This window comes from Orycteropus afer, unplaced genomic scaffold (assembly GCF_000298275.1).
Source record: "Orycteropus afer afer isolate SDZICR_OR568_19922 unplaced genomic scaffold, OryAfe1.0 scaffold00040, whole genome shotgun sequence".
In the NCBI taxonomy this organism is placed as follows: Eukaryota; Metazoa; Chordata; class Mammalia; order Tubulidentata; family Orycteropodidae; genus Orycteropus; species Orycteropus afer.
This window is the reverse complement of record NW_006921627.1, coordinates 14755757-14772267: the sequence shown is the minus strand read 5'-3', so window position 1 is coordinate 14772267 and position 16511 is coordinate 14755757. Positions and strand designations below refer to the sequence as shown.

The following is a 16511-nucleotide window of genomic DNA, read 5'->3' as shown; positions in this document are numbered from 1 at the left end:
AAATTGTGAATACAGTATAGCAGGGAATAGTTTGAAATAGTCAATGTGGAAAACTGTGCAGGAAGGGAAACATTGTAAGATTTCCTAGTAAAGTTAGGGATCACTTGAGGGTTGCTGTTGTTGTTGTTAGGTGATGTCAAGTGATGGCTTGAGAGTGGGGAGCTTGAATTACACTGGCATTAATTTGGTTACTTTTATAATTTCCTTTCAGCAACAATAAATACTCCAGAGGGATAGAAGGGCATGTCTCAGGTTGGCTTCTGTCAAACAGATAACAGAAGAAACATATGACAGGTGTTAAGAACTTGACTATAAAAGAAAATGAACTGCATAGGGAAGACTATTAAACCAGCAGTGAGTTGAGGAGGAGGAAGACATAGGGGGACAACGAACTAGAGGCCCCAATTAGATGAAAGAAGAGCTGTAATAAGAACAATAATTAAGGGAAGCAGCTGAAAGTAGAATATGTTGTAGCAAAAAATGGAATATATAAATCAGTGATTTCAGAAGAGGAGTACTTACAAGTAAGCAAGTTTCTTGGGATATGGGGGGAAAAAAAGCTATAGAGAGAAAATAAATGAGAGGCCAGGGTGCTGAGTGGGCTACCAAGATAAACATTAGTAAACAAGATAAATTGAAACATGGAACCTAATATTTAATTTGGAAATATATGTCTTCTCACTAATATTATTAATTCATATTAATTATTAATATTCTGATTCTTATTAATACCCTAGACTTTAGAAAAATGTAGTTAACAAAATACAATCCCTGATACTTAGGTGGCAGTGCTTACAGAATGCCTCTTAGAAGATGTTAGTCTGAGTTGAGTTTTGAAGAATATTAAGTGTTGTTTAAGTCCCTGGGTGGTGCTAACAGTAAATTCCTCTGCTGCTAACTAAAAGATTGGAAATCTACCCAGGGCACCTTGGAAGAAAGACCTAGCCATCTACTTCCAAAAAATCAGTGCACATGGGGTCTGATACACATGGGGTCATTATGGGTTAGAATCAATTCCGAAGCAATAGGTTTGATTGGGGGGTGGGTGGGTTCAGTATTGGCCAAGGTAAGAATGGGGAAAAGAATGTTACTTTTTGAGGAACAACATAGAGATGGAAGTACAACATATCATGGCACATTTGGAAGCTCTAGTAAATTCAATATGGTTGAAACTTAGTGTAGGTTTCAGAAGAGAGAAAAGCAAAGATTAGTAATGAATAACTCAATGATTAATGAATAAACTTCATATAAATATTGGACTGGGGAAGAGTATGCACCAAAAGGATAACTAGAATGTTTATAAAATTTCTATGACCACTAACAATGTTTCTTAGATTGTCTACTGACTCTCTTATATTAAATCAAAGGAGTTCTTTTCCTTTCTCTTTAGGCAGACAGTAAAGGTTGTTTCTTGCAACTTGTAAAGAGTAAAGTATTTCATCTGAGGCAAAAAGGATATGACATGTCAATACAAGTGGAAGGCAAGATCAAAGAGGAGGGAACAGGTTTGTATTATTATTAAATGTCTATTAATTTGATACAAATTTATCAAACTTACATTCTATGTAACATTTTACATTTGTTGGGGATTATTAAAATGACATAGTAGTTGCTCACAAGGAATTAAAACTCTAAAAACTGAATTAAATATATATGTGTGTGTATATATATATATATATATATATATATATATATAACCATCATAAAATTTCCACAAGAAAAGGGAAAACTAAGGATCAAACAAATATGAAGAAAGAGGTAATTAATAGAGGTAGAGTCAGAAAAAAACTTCATAGATGAAGTAGGATTTGAGCTGATTGTTATAGAATGGATACTATTTTGAAAGATAGTAATGGCAAGCAAAAGGATAATAAGAACAAATGTGTTCGATCCTAGAAAGTCTGAAAATGTAGACTAGTGCTCAGTTGTGGAGGAAAGTTACTCATATGATAAGGAGTTTAGACTTTATCATGAAGATCTTTAGAATAGCTTCAGATATATTTAAGGAAAAGAATAACATAAATAACTTGATATATTTGTAAAAAATAATTCTGCAGCCATGAAGACAGGTGAGATGAATAATTTGTTACATTGTGATACATCAGGATACTGCTGGGGCAACTCAGATAATATCATCCTGCACTAGGAGAACTATAAACATACATAAATAAGGAATAAAATTTGTTGCTATTTTGAAGGTAAAATCAACTTATCTTGCTGAGAGATCTAACATGGATGGAAAAAAAAAAAGCAAAAACGAACCCCACTGCCATTGAGTCAATTCCAACTCATAGTGACCCTAAAGGACAGAGTAGAACTGTCCCGTAGAGTTTCCAAGGCTATTAATATTTACGGAAGCAGAATGCATCATCTTTCTCCTGCAGAGAAGCTGGTGGGTTTGAACTGCTGAACTTTTGGTTAGCAGCTGAATGCCTTAACCATTGTACCACCAGAGCTCCTATGAAAGGGAAAGATAGGTACAGAAAATTCAAAGATGACCCCCAAAGATTCCAAATTTGGGGCCTGGAAAATAGAAATACTGTTAACCAAAACAAGGAGTGCTTGAGGAATAACTATTGTAGTAAGAATAGGTCAAAAATTGTCAACAATAATTTGAAATCTCAAAATGGAAGGTGATTGATCTAGCTGATAGTTTTAAGAAAGAAGAAGAACAAAGTCTAGACCAGAGACTTAAATCTGGGGTCATTCTTGTTGCATTTATATCTTCCTGAACAGAGTGACTACAATGGAAAGTAAGCTCATGTCACGTTGCTAAATTTAAGACAGAGACAGGACAAAGAGGAGTACAAGAACAGAAACTACATTTAGGAGAGAGGCAGCATCAAATAAGTCAGCATAATAAAATTAAAAGTCGTAGAGATAGGGGAAGAATAAGATAAAACAATTTCTTCCAAGTCACAGGATGGAAGTTTCAATAGTGCTTATGTATGAAATGCTGATAAGAATTCATATATGATGAAGTCTGAGACAAGAATTCTAAGGTATCCATTAAAATTTGGTAGACTGATATTTTAGATGATGAGGACAAAATACAGATTACACTTCATTGAAGAAAAATTCACTAAGTGCTGATTATACCTTGGATAGACTATACATGAAAAGAAAGACCTTGCTGGGGAAGTATTTTGTAATAGAAATTTAAGCCAAAGATAGAATTTTCAGGCCAAAGTGTAGAATCTCTTATGCAGAAAGCTGTAGGTGGAGAACAGGCAAGTGAGAAATGCAGAAACAAAGACAAAACAAGATCACAGAAGAAAGGAGAAAGACCTCGTCGAGAACATAGGTGGAACAAGGAGAGATACTTGTGAAACCAAAGGAATTGGGAAATGATGCATAACAATACGTTTTTATATGAAGTTGAAGCTGATGGAGTCAAATAGCTTCTATCTTACAAATGTGAAAAAAATTCCTCAAAGAATAGGAAAAAAGAATATGAGTGATGTTTCATATGATGGAGTGAGTCTGGAGTGGAGGTAGCAGGTGAGTTTGAAATACATAGAACAGTTCAACTTTCCTTATTTCTTTTGCAGGTTTGGAATCAACTGGGTATGGATCATGTAAAATCACAAATATCTTGAGCAAACTGAGTTTTATAAAAGTGGATTCATATTTCAAACCTGGTCTCCCTTTCTTTGGACAGGTAAAGTATCTTCTGAACAAAATCATAATTTAAGGAGTGATGCTTTGCAATAAAATTTTTTTTAATCCCAAAATCAAAATGTATTACAAAAGTGAATATTTGTTTAGAATAAGAAATCATAGCAAATCACAAATTCAAAAAGAAAATGTCATCACAAAATCCAGGAAAAGGCATTATTTTTATTAATTAACTTCCTAACACATCTCTATATGTTTCTATAGTTTGGCTACACTCTTTGATTGCCTCTTTATAGATAAATATTTTATAATATCATTTTCCATAGAAAGACTAAAACAATGGTTAAATATTTTTTAAAAACACTAATAATTTAGAAAAGTTTCTGATTCAAATCTCAATATTAATAATACAAATATTGGTAAGTTTTAGGACTGTTATCAAATTTAGTAAAATATCAATTTTATTTTATATAAGAAATGTAAGATTTTTAGGTACTTTTAATTTTCTTTTGTAATAGCTAATCTTTGAATTGACAGTGTGTGGGCAATTGCTTCATTCCAGTGGCATGTTATAAATTTTTACTTTCTTCATTGATTCTACTATTTTGTATCTTATCAGTAATAAACAAATAAGTGTATAGACATGATTGGGTGAGACCATTTCAGGCTGAGAAAAGAGCATGAGAAAATTGAGGACTTGAAAGATGAGTACAGTTAAACAGAAATTGAAGCTAAAGTGAATGGTCAAGGCCCTAGATGTGAAACAACTTTTCAAGAGCAAAGAATTAATGGTGGCTAGTGTTTTTGTAGCTGACATGGAAGATGGAATTTTTAATACTCTTATTTTATCCTAGGAGACTGACAAGTGACTGGAAGTTTTAATAAGAAAAATAACATGATCAGATGTGCTCAAGCTATATAGAAAATAGTTTGAAGTAAGGATAAAGCTGCAAGAAGGAGGACTGCATAAGATTAAGGAGCAGGCTAATGGAAACCAGATGGGAGAAACTATTGTGGTTTGGACTGGGATGTAGCAGTGGACTATTTGGAGAGAAGTAGACAGGATTAAAATATGGTTACTAAATGGAAGAGACAGCACTTGGCAATGAATGGATATAGTCAGTGAAAGAGATAAAATGACCAAGATCCCAATATTCCTGTATAAACTAATGGATGAATAAAATCAAACCAAACTCACTAACATTGAGTTGACTTGGCTCATAATGACCCCTCCTTGGATAGCCAAGGTAGTATCTTTATGGAAGTAGATTGCCCAATGTTCCTTCTGAGGAGTAGCTGGTGGGTTTGAACCACCAGCCTTCTGGTTATCAGTCAAATGCCTTAGGCACTACACCACCAGAGCTCCCAATGGGTAAATAGAAAGACCAAATACTGACATAGAGAACACCAGGGAAAAAGATTTGGGAATGTAACATCATGAGTCCACTTCTGTGTATGTCTTATCCGAATAGAATTGTCAAATGTAAAAAAAAATAATTGAGAGTCCAGACAATATGTCTTGTTGCCAAATTCTGACGTCTTCAGTAAATGACAAGAAGTGACCAGTAAGTCAAGAAATGAACACAACAGAGTGGAATGTGTTATTGCTATATGATACTTGGAAACAACTATCACTTTCATATTTCTAGGTTCTTCTAGTTGATGAAAAGGATCAGCCAATCCCCAATAAAAACATAACTGTACATGTGGATGGAGGTAGATTCCAATACAGCTTTCCTGCTAATAAGCATGGTTTGGCAAAGATTGTCATTGATAACACTCACTTCACCTCTTCTTTCACTACAATTACAGTAAGTAGAAATGGGCATTGGGAATGAACAAATACAGATCATTGGGACCTCATCATTTAAGAGTATATGGGAATCATTTGAACTCAAGGGATAAAAGGACAGGTGATAAAGAATGAAATAGGAATTAAGTAATTTGGAAACCTAAATTAAAATACAACTTTCTCAGTCAAAAAGCTTTTAATTTAGATAAACTCTGTTGATGACATGAGCTAGTTTCAGGAGACATTGAATAAATCATCTTGGTATTCTCTTGAAAGTGTGACATTTTTATAATTTTAAGACATGCTAGATTTTGCTTGATTTCTTTGGTGTATTATTATTCTTGTTATGTGCTGAATATTCAAATGTTCTTATGCAATGTACCACCATAAGAGTGTTAAGAAAAATGTATTGATCTTGATGCAATTGAATAATAACTACTGATCACTATAGCACAAATTTATATGACTTTAGGGGGAATCTGCTTACAGAGTGTTTTATTTGAGAAAGTAGACTCGGTACATAGTTCCCAAATATATAATAAAATACATTTAATAAACATGTAATAATAATAATCCTATATCAAAATATAAAAATAAAAAACTCACTCCCATTGAGTTGATTCTGACTCAAAGGAACCCCCTTTGGGTTTCCAAGGCAGTAAATCATTATGGAAGTAGATTGCCCAGTCTTCCATCCATAGAGTGACTGGTGCGTTTGAACCACCAACCTTCTGGTTAGCAGTCAAATGCCTTAGGTACTACATATATTAATTTAAAAATTCCATATTTAAGACCTTTATTTCTTTTAGGTCATTTATAAACCAACTGACCACTGTTATGATAACTTTTGGCTTCAAGAATCTCATAAGCAAGTTCAGCATACTGCAAAACGTGTTTTCTCCCCAAGTAAGAGTTTTATTCGTCTTGAACCTGTTGCTGGTACTTTGACCTGTGGACAAACCCAGGAAACCAAGATACACTATATCCTGAATGAAGAGGTCCTGAAGGACCAAAAAGAGTTAACTTTCTATTTTTTGGTAAGAATAAAAGCCACTAAAGTGCTTTCTGATTGTGCAGACTCCAAAAAAGTAGAGGTGCTATCTAAGCAATGCCTCTTATAAGAAATCATATCAATATAGTTTTGTGTGTGTGTGTGTGTGTTTTGCTTAGAGAAGTTAATTCCTAACAAGATTACTAATGCTTTGCTTTCTCATTTTATCCTGATGTCCACTGAAAGTTATAGGTATTTTTCTTGCTGAGTTCCAATGGTAAATTATTGAATGAGAGAAGATAGATGCTAAAACAAAAGTTTTATTAGAAAAAGAGGATGTTTTTCTTAGAACTCAGTAGATAAATAATCAAAGGTAAGAACCAAGAATTTATTTAAAAGGAAATAAAAGTTATAAACAACCCTCTGGGAAAATATTCAACTCTGACATTAATTGGCAAAATGAAAACTGAAACAATAAGACATTTTACACCTACAAAACCAAAAAAAAAAAAAAAAATTTTGTTGTTGAGTTGGTTCTGACTCACAGAGAACGTATAGGACAGAGTTGAGCTGCCCATAGTGTTTCCTAAACTGTGATCTTTACAGAAGCATATTGCACATCTTTCTCCCAAGGAACAGCTGATGGTTTCAAACCTTTTGGTTAGCAGATGAGCACTTAACCACTGCTTCACCAAAGCTCCTTTTACACCTAATAATGCTTTATAACAATTTATAAACTTCATATGAGGTAGAGACCAAACATACCTCTACTTTCCAACTTTTTATCAATTCTGACACCAGCCATCCCTCCCACCGAACTCTATTTCTCCTCTGGGTTTGATAATCCATTGTAATAGCCACACAGAACTCACAGAATATACTTACAGTCAAGGAACAGGGTACAACTCAGGATCAGGATTAACAGGCTGCAACTCAAGATCAGGCTCAGGAAGAATGTAGGCAAAGTCTCCCTTCTTCACTGCATTACAGCTCTCTCAGCTCCCCTACACCATGCAGAACTCCCCACAACCCCCTCAAGACAGGCTTTCTTGGCTATGCCATCTGTTACCGCTGACTCTGCCTCCAGGCCCCTTTTAGGCTCTCACCCTGTCTTTATTTTTACAGCCACTGACCTATGTTATAGCTCTTTTACACGATGCCTTGCCTTTTCTCTCTTTGCTTCCTTTTTCTTTGTTCTGTTTCTACCTGGGGCTTCTCTTCCTGCTTCTTTCCATCTGACAAACCTCTGTGGCGTTGGCTGTCTATATACACAGCCCCTTGTCAATTTCAGAGCATGGCACTGCCACTTGGGCCATAAACTGACCAATACCCTCTTGGTAAGCCACAGATGCTTCATATGCATAGTAGGCTACAGTCACTTCATTTGCATAGTCCACTGACCAATCCCTGCAAGGTGTATACTAATCACAAGGCAGGCTGCAGGCCAGAACCAAACAAAAACAAACCACAAGTTGTTTACAGCTAACCTAGGTGCAAAAAGGGTGTGGAGGCAGCATAAAGAAAGGCGTGCCTATGGGCATGGCAGAGGAGAGGCCTCCTGATCAAAGAATTATATCCCAAGCACATTCCTGAGCCTCATTTATAGCTTATTGCTTTCCTAATAAAGCCCATAATCATTAACATTGTCCGTGAGTTCTGTGTGGTCGTTGCAACAAATTACCGAACCCAACAGAGAAACAGTGAGTGCCACGGGAAGGACAGTTGGTTTAAGAATTGTTCAAATGATGGAGAGTGGTGGCATGTCTGACCTCCATTTCATAGGGATTATGGTTTATTTATATATTTTAAATGTGTTTCAGTAAGTTTAGTTTATGCTTTAAAACAATAATGACATCCATCCCACATGCCAACTGCATTCACTCCAAACTAACATTCCCAAAAGCCTCAACCCATTATAGCATTAACTCAAGTCCAAATCTCATCTTTTGAGACCTAAATAAATCATTTTAAGAAGAAGAAGTGTTATTCAGGAAATTTTGTATAGGAATATTAACTATAAGTAATATCTTTAAAAAACATTCTATTAAAAAGTAAATTAATTACTAAGAATCTTAGCTCTATCGCTTCCTAGTTCTGTGACCTTGGACAATCTACCTCATCTCATCTATAAAGAAATATCAGTCATCTCATGTGAATACTGGATATAATATTAATACCTACTTCATGGAATTATTATGCAGATTAAGTCATAAAACTAAATTATTTAGTTCAGTACTTAGTACACATAGAGTGTTTAATAGTTTGTTTTCTAAATAGAGGCAATATTAGAGAACACTTATGCATATTTTATATCTGACTACACTGTATTTTGTTTTGCACATAGCGGATGCTTAAAATATTTGTTGAAAGAATAATAAGTAAAGTTGAAATATCAATATCCAAGAGAAATAGTAAATACCAAGTAAAATACTAAAATGTAAAAGCATATATTGTTATTTTAAGTATATAAACATACAAACAAAAAATATTGAAAAATTATGTGATGAAAATAGTTTTTCAGTTAAAATAGTGAGGTCATGGTTTATTTATATATTTTTAATGTATTTCAGTAAGTTTAGTATGTATACTTTAAAACAGTAATGAGTTTATTTCTGTCTTCAGATCAAAGCAAGAGGAAGCATTGCCCAATCAAGAATTGATGTGTTGAATATTGAACAAGGAAATAGTAAGTGTTTTCAGGATTTTCTATTTTTCCTGTCACCTCTTCAAACCCTGAGCAATTTAGGATGATAAAGTTATTTTCAAATTAGAGGAAATGGTCACCAACTTTCTATCAACCAAGATGGAAAAGCTGATAAAAGAGGATGATATACTGGATATATTTCAGTCCACTTAATATTTCTTCTTTTTATAGCATTTCTATGCTTTAAATCTCATTCAAAAACTAAACTATCTTATAATTAAATAATTTGAAGTTCATAAAATAATTTAAAAATTCAGGATATAGTTTTATAATGTGGAAACTTACAAAAAAAAATTTACTTTCTATATTTTTTTATTAGTTTCCTATTGCTACTATAATAGATCACCACAAACTTACTGAGTTACTCGTTTTATATATCTATACCTGTATATCTATATATAGATATATAGATACAATCTGACAGTCTGTAGGTAAGAAATCTCATTAGGCTAAGATATAGGTGCTAGCAGGACTTCTAGCCTCCTGGAGCACTCAGGAAGAATCTGTTTTCTTGCCTTTTCCATCTCCTAGAAGCTGCCACCTTCCTTGGCTTGGGGCCCATTTATCTGTCTTCAAAGCCAATAACTTTCTCTCTCGCACTCTCTCTCTTGCTCTCTCTCTCTCTCTCTCTCATACACATTCCTGCCTCCCTCTAAAAAGACCCTTGTGATTGCAATAGTGCAATAGTTTCCCCTGGATCATCCAGGGTAATCTTCTCATCTCAACATCCTTAATGTAATCATAGCTGTAGTCTCTTTTGCCATTAGGGTATAGCATTTGGAGGTTTGGGGAAATAAGACTTGGATATCTTTGAGTGCCATAGTTCTACCTGCCACAATCTGGCCTCTTGCCACCAAAGATTAACAAAACCATCCCACATGCAAACTGCATTCACTCCAAACTAACATCCCCAAAAGCCTCAACCCATTACAGTATTAACTCAATAAAGATCTAAATTAAGTGTGGGTGAGACCTGGGTATAATCCATTCTAGATCTAAAGAGTCACTGGTCTCAAAGAATTTTGAAGTCCAGTGGAGTAACAACATTTTATTTTAAGGCCTAGGAATGATTCTCTGTGGTCCATGTCTCTACCATCTAGGCATGAAACTTCACTCAACATCATTTTTCCTTTTTTCATGAAAGGTCGCACATTATTAAGGAGCCCTGGTGGTGCAAATTGTTAATTGCTCAGCCGTTAACCATAAGGCCAGCAGTTCAAACCTGCCAGCAGCTCCACAGAAGACTGGGCCATCTGCTCCCATAAAGATTAATCCACTGCCATTGAGTGGATTCTGACTCATAGCAATCCCTTTTGGGTTTCCAAGGCTGTAAATCTTTACAAAAATAGATTGCCTCATCTTTCTCACATGAAGAGGCTGGTGGATTTGAACCGCCAACCTTCTGGTTAGCAGTCAAATACCTTACGCACTGTGCCACCAGAGCTCCTTTCCCATAAAGATTACAGCCAAGGAAACCCTTTTAAGCAGTTCCATTCTGTGCTATAGGGTTGCTGTAAAATGGAATTGACTCAACAGTATTCAACAAAAAAAATAAAAACAGCATATGATTGCAGCTGAGTAGTTTTAGCAGCTTGTTTCCTGTCTGTAGAATTTAAGCAACCTACAGTCTTCTTTCATTTTGTACTCTGTCCCTTTTCCCCCAAATTGACAGTGTTTCTGTTAGTATAAAACTCTCAAGAACCTTTTGGGTCTCCTGTGTATCACAGGGATTCACTCCATTAAACAAGAAGCTTCTCCAAAGACCTTTCTTGGATAATTCCATCCCTATTTTTAGCATATGCTGAGGTGGCTGAGAGAATCTATGAGTCATATTCTTAATCTCTTCAAAGAGCCTCTTGTGCGTCGAATATTCTAGGTTTTTGTTTTTTCCTGATGTACTAGTAAATGGTTATCCAGCCACACTGTAGGCTTTTTCTCTAGAGTACAATTCCTGACAGCAAGTTGATTCGTTTTAGTGTCTTGTGCAATCTGGATAAATTGAGAATTTCCTGATAACGAAGTCCTGGATCCTTTTTGGTTAACAGTGTTTTCCTCATTTTATCTCTTTCCTCTATTTTCATGTTATTGAGCTTTGAGTTGATATATTCTGGATACGGGTCCTATATCAGATAAACATTTTGCAAATACTTTCTCTCAAATTGTGACTTGTCTTTTCATTCTCTTAACTTCATCTTTACCAAAAAAAACCCAAAAAAACCGAACTCACTGTCTTCGAGTTGGATCTGACTCATAGCGACCCCTCCTTGGGTTTCCTAGGCCTTATCACTACAGAAATAGATTGTCTAACCTTCCTTCTGAGGAGTGGCTGGTGGGTTTGAACTGCAAGCCTTCTGGTTAGCACTCAAATGTCTTAGGCACTATGCCACCAGAGCTCCCAACTTCATCTTTAGAAGGGTAGAAACTTAAAATTTTAATAAAAATCAATTTAGCTATTTTTTTTTTAATATTCATCATTTTATGCCTGAGGAAATCTTGTGTCTAAGAAATCTTTGGCTAACTCAAAATCACAAAATATTTCTTTTATGTATTCTTGCAGAAAATATATAGTTTAAAATTTTATATTTATGTAGATCCCTTTCAAGTTACTGTTTGATGCTGTGTAGGGTATGGATCAAAGCTCATTTTTTAAAATATGGATGTCCAATTTTTCAGCACTATTTGCTGATATACTTGCTTTCTCCACAAAATTGCCTTCCGCCTTTGTCAAAAATGTAGTTGATTTTATTTAGATTGGTGTATTCTGAGCACTCTATTCTGTTCCATTGATCTATTTGTTTATCTTTAGATCAGTGTCATATTGCCATGATTACTGTAACTTTATAAAACTAGAAATCAGATAATGCTAGTCTTACAACTTTACTCATTTATAAAGCTGTTTTGGCATTTCAAGTTCCTTTACATTTTCCATATCAATTTTAGAATTAGCTTGTCCATTTCTACAAAACAAAATCCTTCTAGAATTTTGATAGGGATTGCATTGAGTCTATAGATCAACTTGGAACTGATTTATTTTTAATACTATTGAGTCTTTTTACTCATGAAAACAATATATATTTCTATTTATTTAGATCTTTAATTTCTTTCAGTAAATCTTGTAATTTTCAATGTAGAGGCATTGTATATCTATTTTCAGGATTATTTTTAAGTGCTTCATATATTTTTATACTATTGTAAATGGTACTGATTTTCATATCAGCTTCTAATTTTTTGTTGCTAATATACATAGTCCCTAAGGCACTTAACTGCTACCCAGAAGGCTGGCGGTTCAAACCCACCAGCCATTCCTCAGAAGGAAGGTTGGGCTATCTACTTCCATAGTGATACCACCTTGGAAACCCAAGGAGGGGTCGCTATGAGTCAGCGTCTGACTCCACAGCACATAACAACAACAACAATATACATCCAAACCAAAGAGCAAACTCCCTACCATCAAGTAGATTCCAACTCATAGCAACCCCCATTGGGTTTCTGAGGCTATAAATATTTACGGAAGCAGACTGCCTCATCTTTCTTCCATGAAGCAGCTGATAGGTTCAAACCACTGATCTTTTGGTTAGCAGGCAAATGCCTTAACCGCAATATAACCAGAGCTCCTTAGAGATAAATACAATTTATTTATTTTAATTGATCTTATATCCTGCAACTTTCATTTTAGTAACTTTTAAAATTATGTTGAATAGAAGCAATGAGAGTAGGTGTCTTTATATTTTTCTTGAACTTAATGGGGAATCATTCAGTCTTCAACATTTAAGGAAGTTTCCTTCTAGTCCTGTTAGATAAGAATTCTTATCTGGAATGGATGTCAGTTGTGTCAAAAGCTTTTTCTGTGTATATTATCTCCTTTTTTCTTTTATAGTTTATTAATATAGTGAATTGCATTGACAGATTTTTTTAAATATTAAACCACTTTACATTCAAGGAATAAAAATATTTTGTCATGAAGTATTATCCTTTTAATATATTGTTAGATTCAATTTGCTAAAAAGAAAAATAAAAACTTTTATATCTATGCTCATGAGGGATAGTGGTCTATAGCTTTCCTTTCTTTTTTGTCTGGCTTTGGTATCAGGTTAAAGGTGGTCTAATGAATGAGCTGGGAACTCTTTCCTTCTTTTCAATTTTCTGGAAGAGTTTGTTTACACTTGATATTTTTTTCCTCCTTATATCTGACAGAATTTACTAGTGAAGCCATCTGGCTATGGAATGTTCTTTTTGGGAAAGTTTTAACTACAAATTCATTTTCTTCAGTAGACAAAGGGTTATTTAGGTTAGCATTACTTTTTGAATGAACGTTGACAGTGTGCGCCATTCAATGGCACTGTCTATTTTATCTAAATTGCCTAGTCTTCTAATATAAAATGTATTCTAAGGTTTAAGATATGTTTATCTTTTATCTTCGGTACTCCACTTCTTAACATAGTACCTCACACAAAATGAGTGCCTAAGTATTTTTAAATCAATTCATAAATGAAGGGTGAGATATCTGTTTTCACAATTGATGACAGCTAAATTGTGAAAAAGTTTCTCCATCAGGGATGTCTCTAAAAAGAATATACGTTCTTGTCCTGATACATCCCTGTAATGGGACTTTTGGAAAAAGCATTAATAAAGCATGGTCCATGCCTTCAAGATGCTAGTAGAGATTCAAACTGCCAACTTTTCGGTTAGTAGCTGAGCACTTAGTTGTTTTTGCCGCCAAGACTTCTTGTTTTCATCATTAGCTGCCCTTCAGTCATTTGTAGATATGGAATGTTATAGTTTTTAAAGAATTTTATGCTACAAACATCAAACCTAGAACATTTTATGAGAAAATTAGGGAGGCTACATTCTGTAAACTTTATGTAATTCACATCAAAAGCAACCACTAAGATAAATACATGAATTTTTTTTGTAAAAATCAGAGAAGCACAAAGCTTTGTATGTGATTATTTGTACTTGTACTTATCCCCTTTGTTCAAATGATTAAGCACTCAACTGCTCACTAAAAGGTTGGTGGTTTGAACCTACCAGTTGCTCCACAGGACAAAGATGTGGCAGTCTACTTCTGTAAAAATTACATCCTTGGAAACCCTATGGGGTAGTTCTACTGTGTCCTATAGAGCACTATGAGTCAGACTTGACTCAACAGCAGTTTGGTTTGGCTCTACTCCTAAACTTCGTAAAGCCAGAGACTGTTCATTCTTTGTGTTGCCCTCATGCACATGACAAGAATTGTGTTGATCTGGATCATAGATAGACATAACCAAAAGTGTCTAGGAATTGTCTCCTTTTTCTCTCTCAATTTCTTTCATAATATATCTTTTCCTTTTCTAATTTACAGAGACCTGCACTAAATGTATTGTTTTCTTTTCTCTACTTAGGCAAGGAAATGAACAATTAAACCTACATTTCTAAGGGAAAGTGTCATTAGTTCAGTATAAGCTTATTGAACACTGCTGCACACACAGTGGGATAAACGCAAGTCTTATCTTGTGTCAGTACCTTCCACATGTGAGAAGTTAAGTAATCTGAGAATCTCTTCATAAAGTTAAGAGCTCTGCTCCTTATCTATTATCTTGTCCTCTTTATTCTCCAGTGAAAGGGGTCTTTCCCTTCTCCTTTCGTGTGGAACCAGACATTGCTCCCATTGCTCAGTTACTTGTCTATGCTATTTTACCTAATGGAGAAGTTGTTGTAGATGTGGAGAAATTCGAGATTGAAAACTGTTTTGCCAACAAGGTGGGTGTTTTGTTTCAGACCAGTCCTTTCATTCTTTTCCCCTTATGAAATGTAGAAAATACGGAAATTATGTACATTAAAAGATTACCATACAATCCTCCTAAAACTTTTCTCTTAAATACCTCTAAAAGCAAGGAGAGATGTGCCATACCCTAAGAGGTCTAGTGGAGTAGTCCAAAGCAGATGGTCATGAGCATAGTTTTTTTATTAAAAAGCCTCTTGTTTCAACTTAAGGAGCTCTGGTGGTGCAGTAATTAAAGCAATTGGCTGCTCACCAAAAGGTCGGTGGTTCAAACCCACCAGCCACTACGTGGGAGAAAGATGAAACAGTCTACTTCTATAAAGATTTACAGCCTCAGAAACCCTAATGGGGAAGTACTACTTCATCCTATCAGGTTGCTATGAGTCAGAATTGATTGCATGGCAGTCAATTTTTGCTTTATCTTAAAATTTGTATGGGTCACAATATTTATTCTATTATAAAACTTTAAGAATTTTAACCTTAAAATGTTTGTTTCCCAAATTTTCAATTGAAAATGATGTTTCATGCAGATGTGTCCATTTTATTCTATCCATCATACCTAGGACAATTGCAGTGCAGAAACCAATACGTTCTTGTAAGATTAAACTCAGTTTGGTAATGTATATAATATAAAGAAGGAGTATACATTTGAACCCCATTTGAGATAACTCCAGTAATCCAATAATGATTACAGGCATACCTTTGAGATAATTGCAGTTTTGGTTACAGACCACTACAATAAAGTCACTATCACAATAAAGCAAGTCACACAAATTTTTTGGTTTCCCATTACATACAAAACTTATGTTTACTATACTGTAATCTACTAAGTGTGTAATAGGATTGTGAAAAACTTTGGAATACTGCAAATTATCTAAATGTGACACAGAGACATAAAGTGAGCATGTGTTGTTGGAAAAATGGCGCTGACAGACTTGCTCCATGAAAGGTTGCCACAAACACCCAATTTGGAAAAAACACAGTGTCTGCAAAGTGCAATTAAGCAAAGTAAAATATAATAAGATATGCTTGTATAACATAAAAATCTAGCATAGCTGAATATTAGATCTTTGTTTTCAAAGAAAATATAACTACAAAGTGAAATTCAATGAGATAGAAATAAACTTCATTCCAACAGAATTTTGTGCTACTTCTCTGATTTTCCCTGGTGAAACAGTGATTAAATCACTCAGCTGCTCACCAAAAGGTTGTGAGTTCAAACCCACCATCCATTCAGTGGGAGACAGATTTGGCAGTCTACTTCCATAAAGATTTACAGCTTGAAAACCCTATGGGGCAATTCTGTCTTAGAGTCCCTACAGTCAGAATTGTCTCGAGGGTGGTGGATTTGGTTTTTGGTTTATCTGATTTTTACTATTTTTAAATATTAAGAGGATAACACTTAAGAATATAATCTTAACCTTAGTAACCAGTGGACTTACATAAATTTTCAACTCCACCTTACTAAGGAGCACTATTAAAGCTGGACCAATATAGCCAATACCATAATTTCTGTTCTACTGGATCGTCTGTGTGTTTCATAACACCTGCCAAGATATTCCTACTTGAAATGGCCATAATATGCTAAAACAAAACAAAACCCACTGCCATTGAGTCAATTCCAATTCACAGTGAGCCTATAGCA

General features: G+C 34.7%; 1 protein-coding gene across 1 annotated transcript in view; it reads left to right on the top strand.

Annotated features, from left to right (window-relative positions):
• LOC103193915 (pregnancy zone protein-like) overlaps positions 1 to 16511 on the top strand; it is an 80228-nt gene that overhangs the window by 12706 nt on the left and 51011 nt on the right. Inside the window, exons 9-14 of the mRNA XM_007937218.1 lie at positions 1391 to 1505; positions 3552 to 3661; positions 5268 to 5429; positions 6220 to 6447; positions 9024 to 9087; positions 14702 to 14844. Coding sequence (XP_007935409.1) covers positions 1391 to 1505; positions 3552 to 3661; positions 5268 to 5429; positions 6220 to 6447; positions 9024 to 9087; positions 14702 to 14844 — 822 coding nt within the window. The remainder of the gene's footprint in view (positions 1 to 1390; positions 1506 to 3551; positions 3662 to 5267; positions 5430 to 6219; positions 6448 to 9023; positions 9088 to 14701; positions 14845 to 16511) is intronic.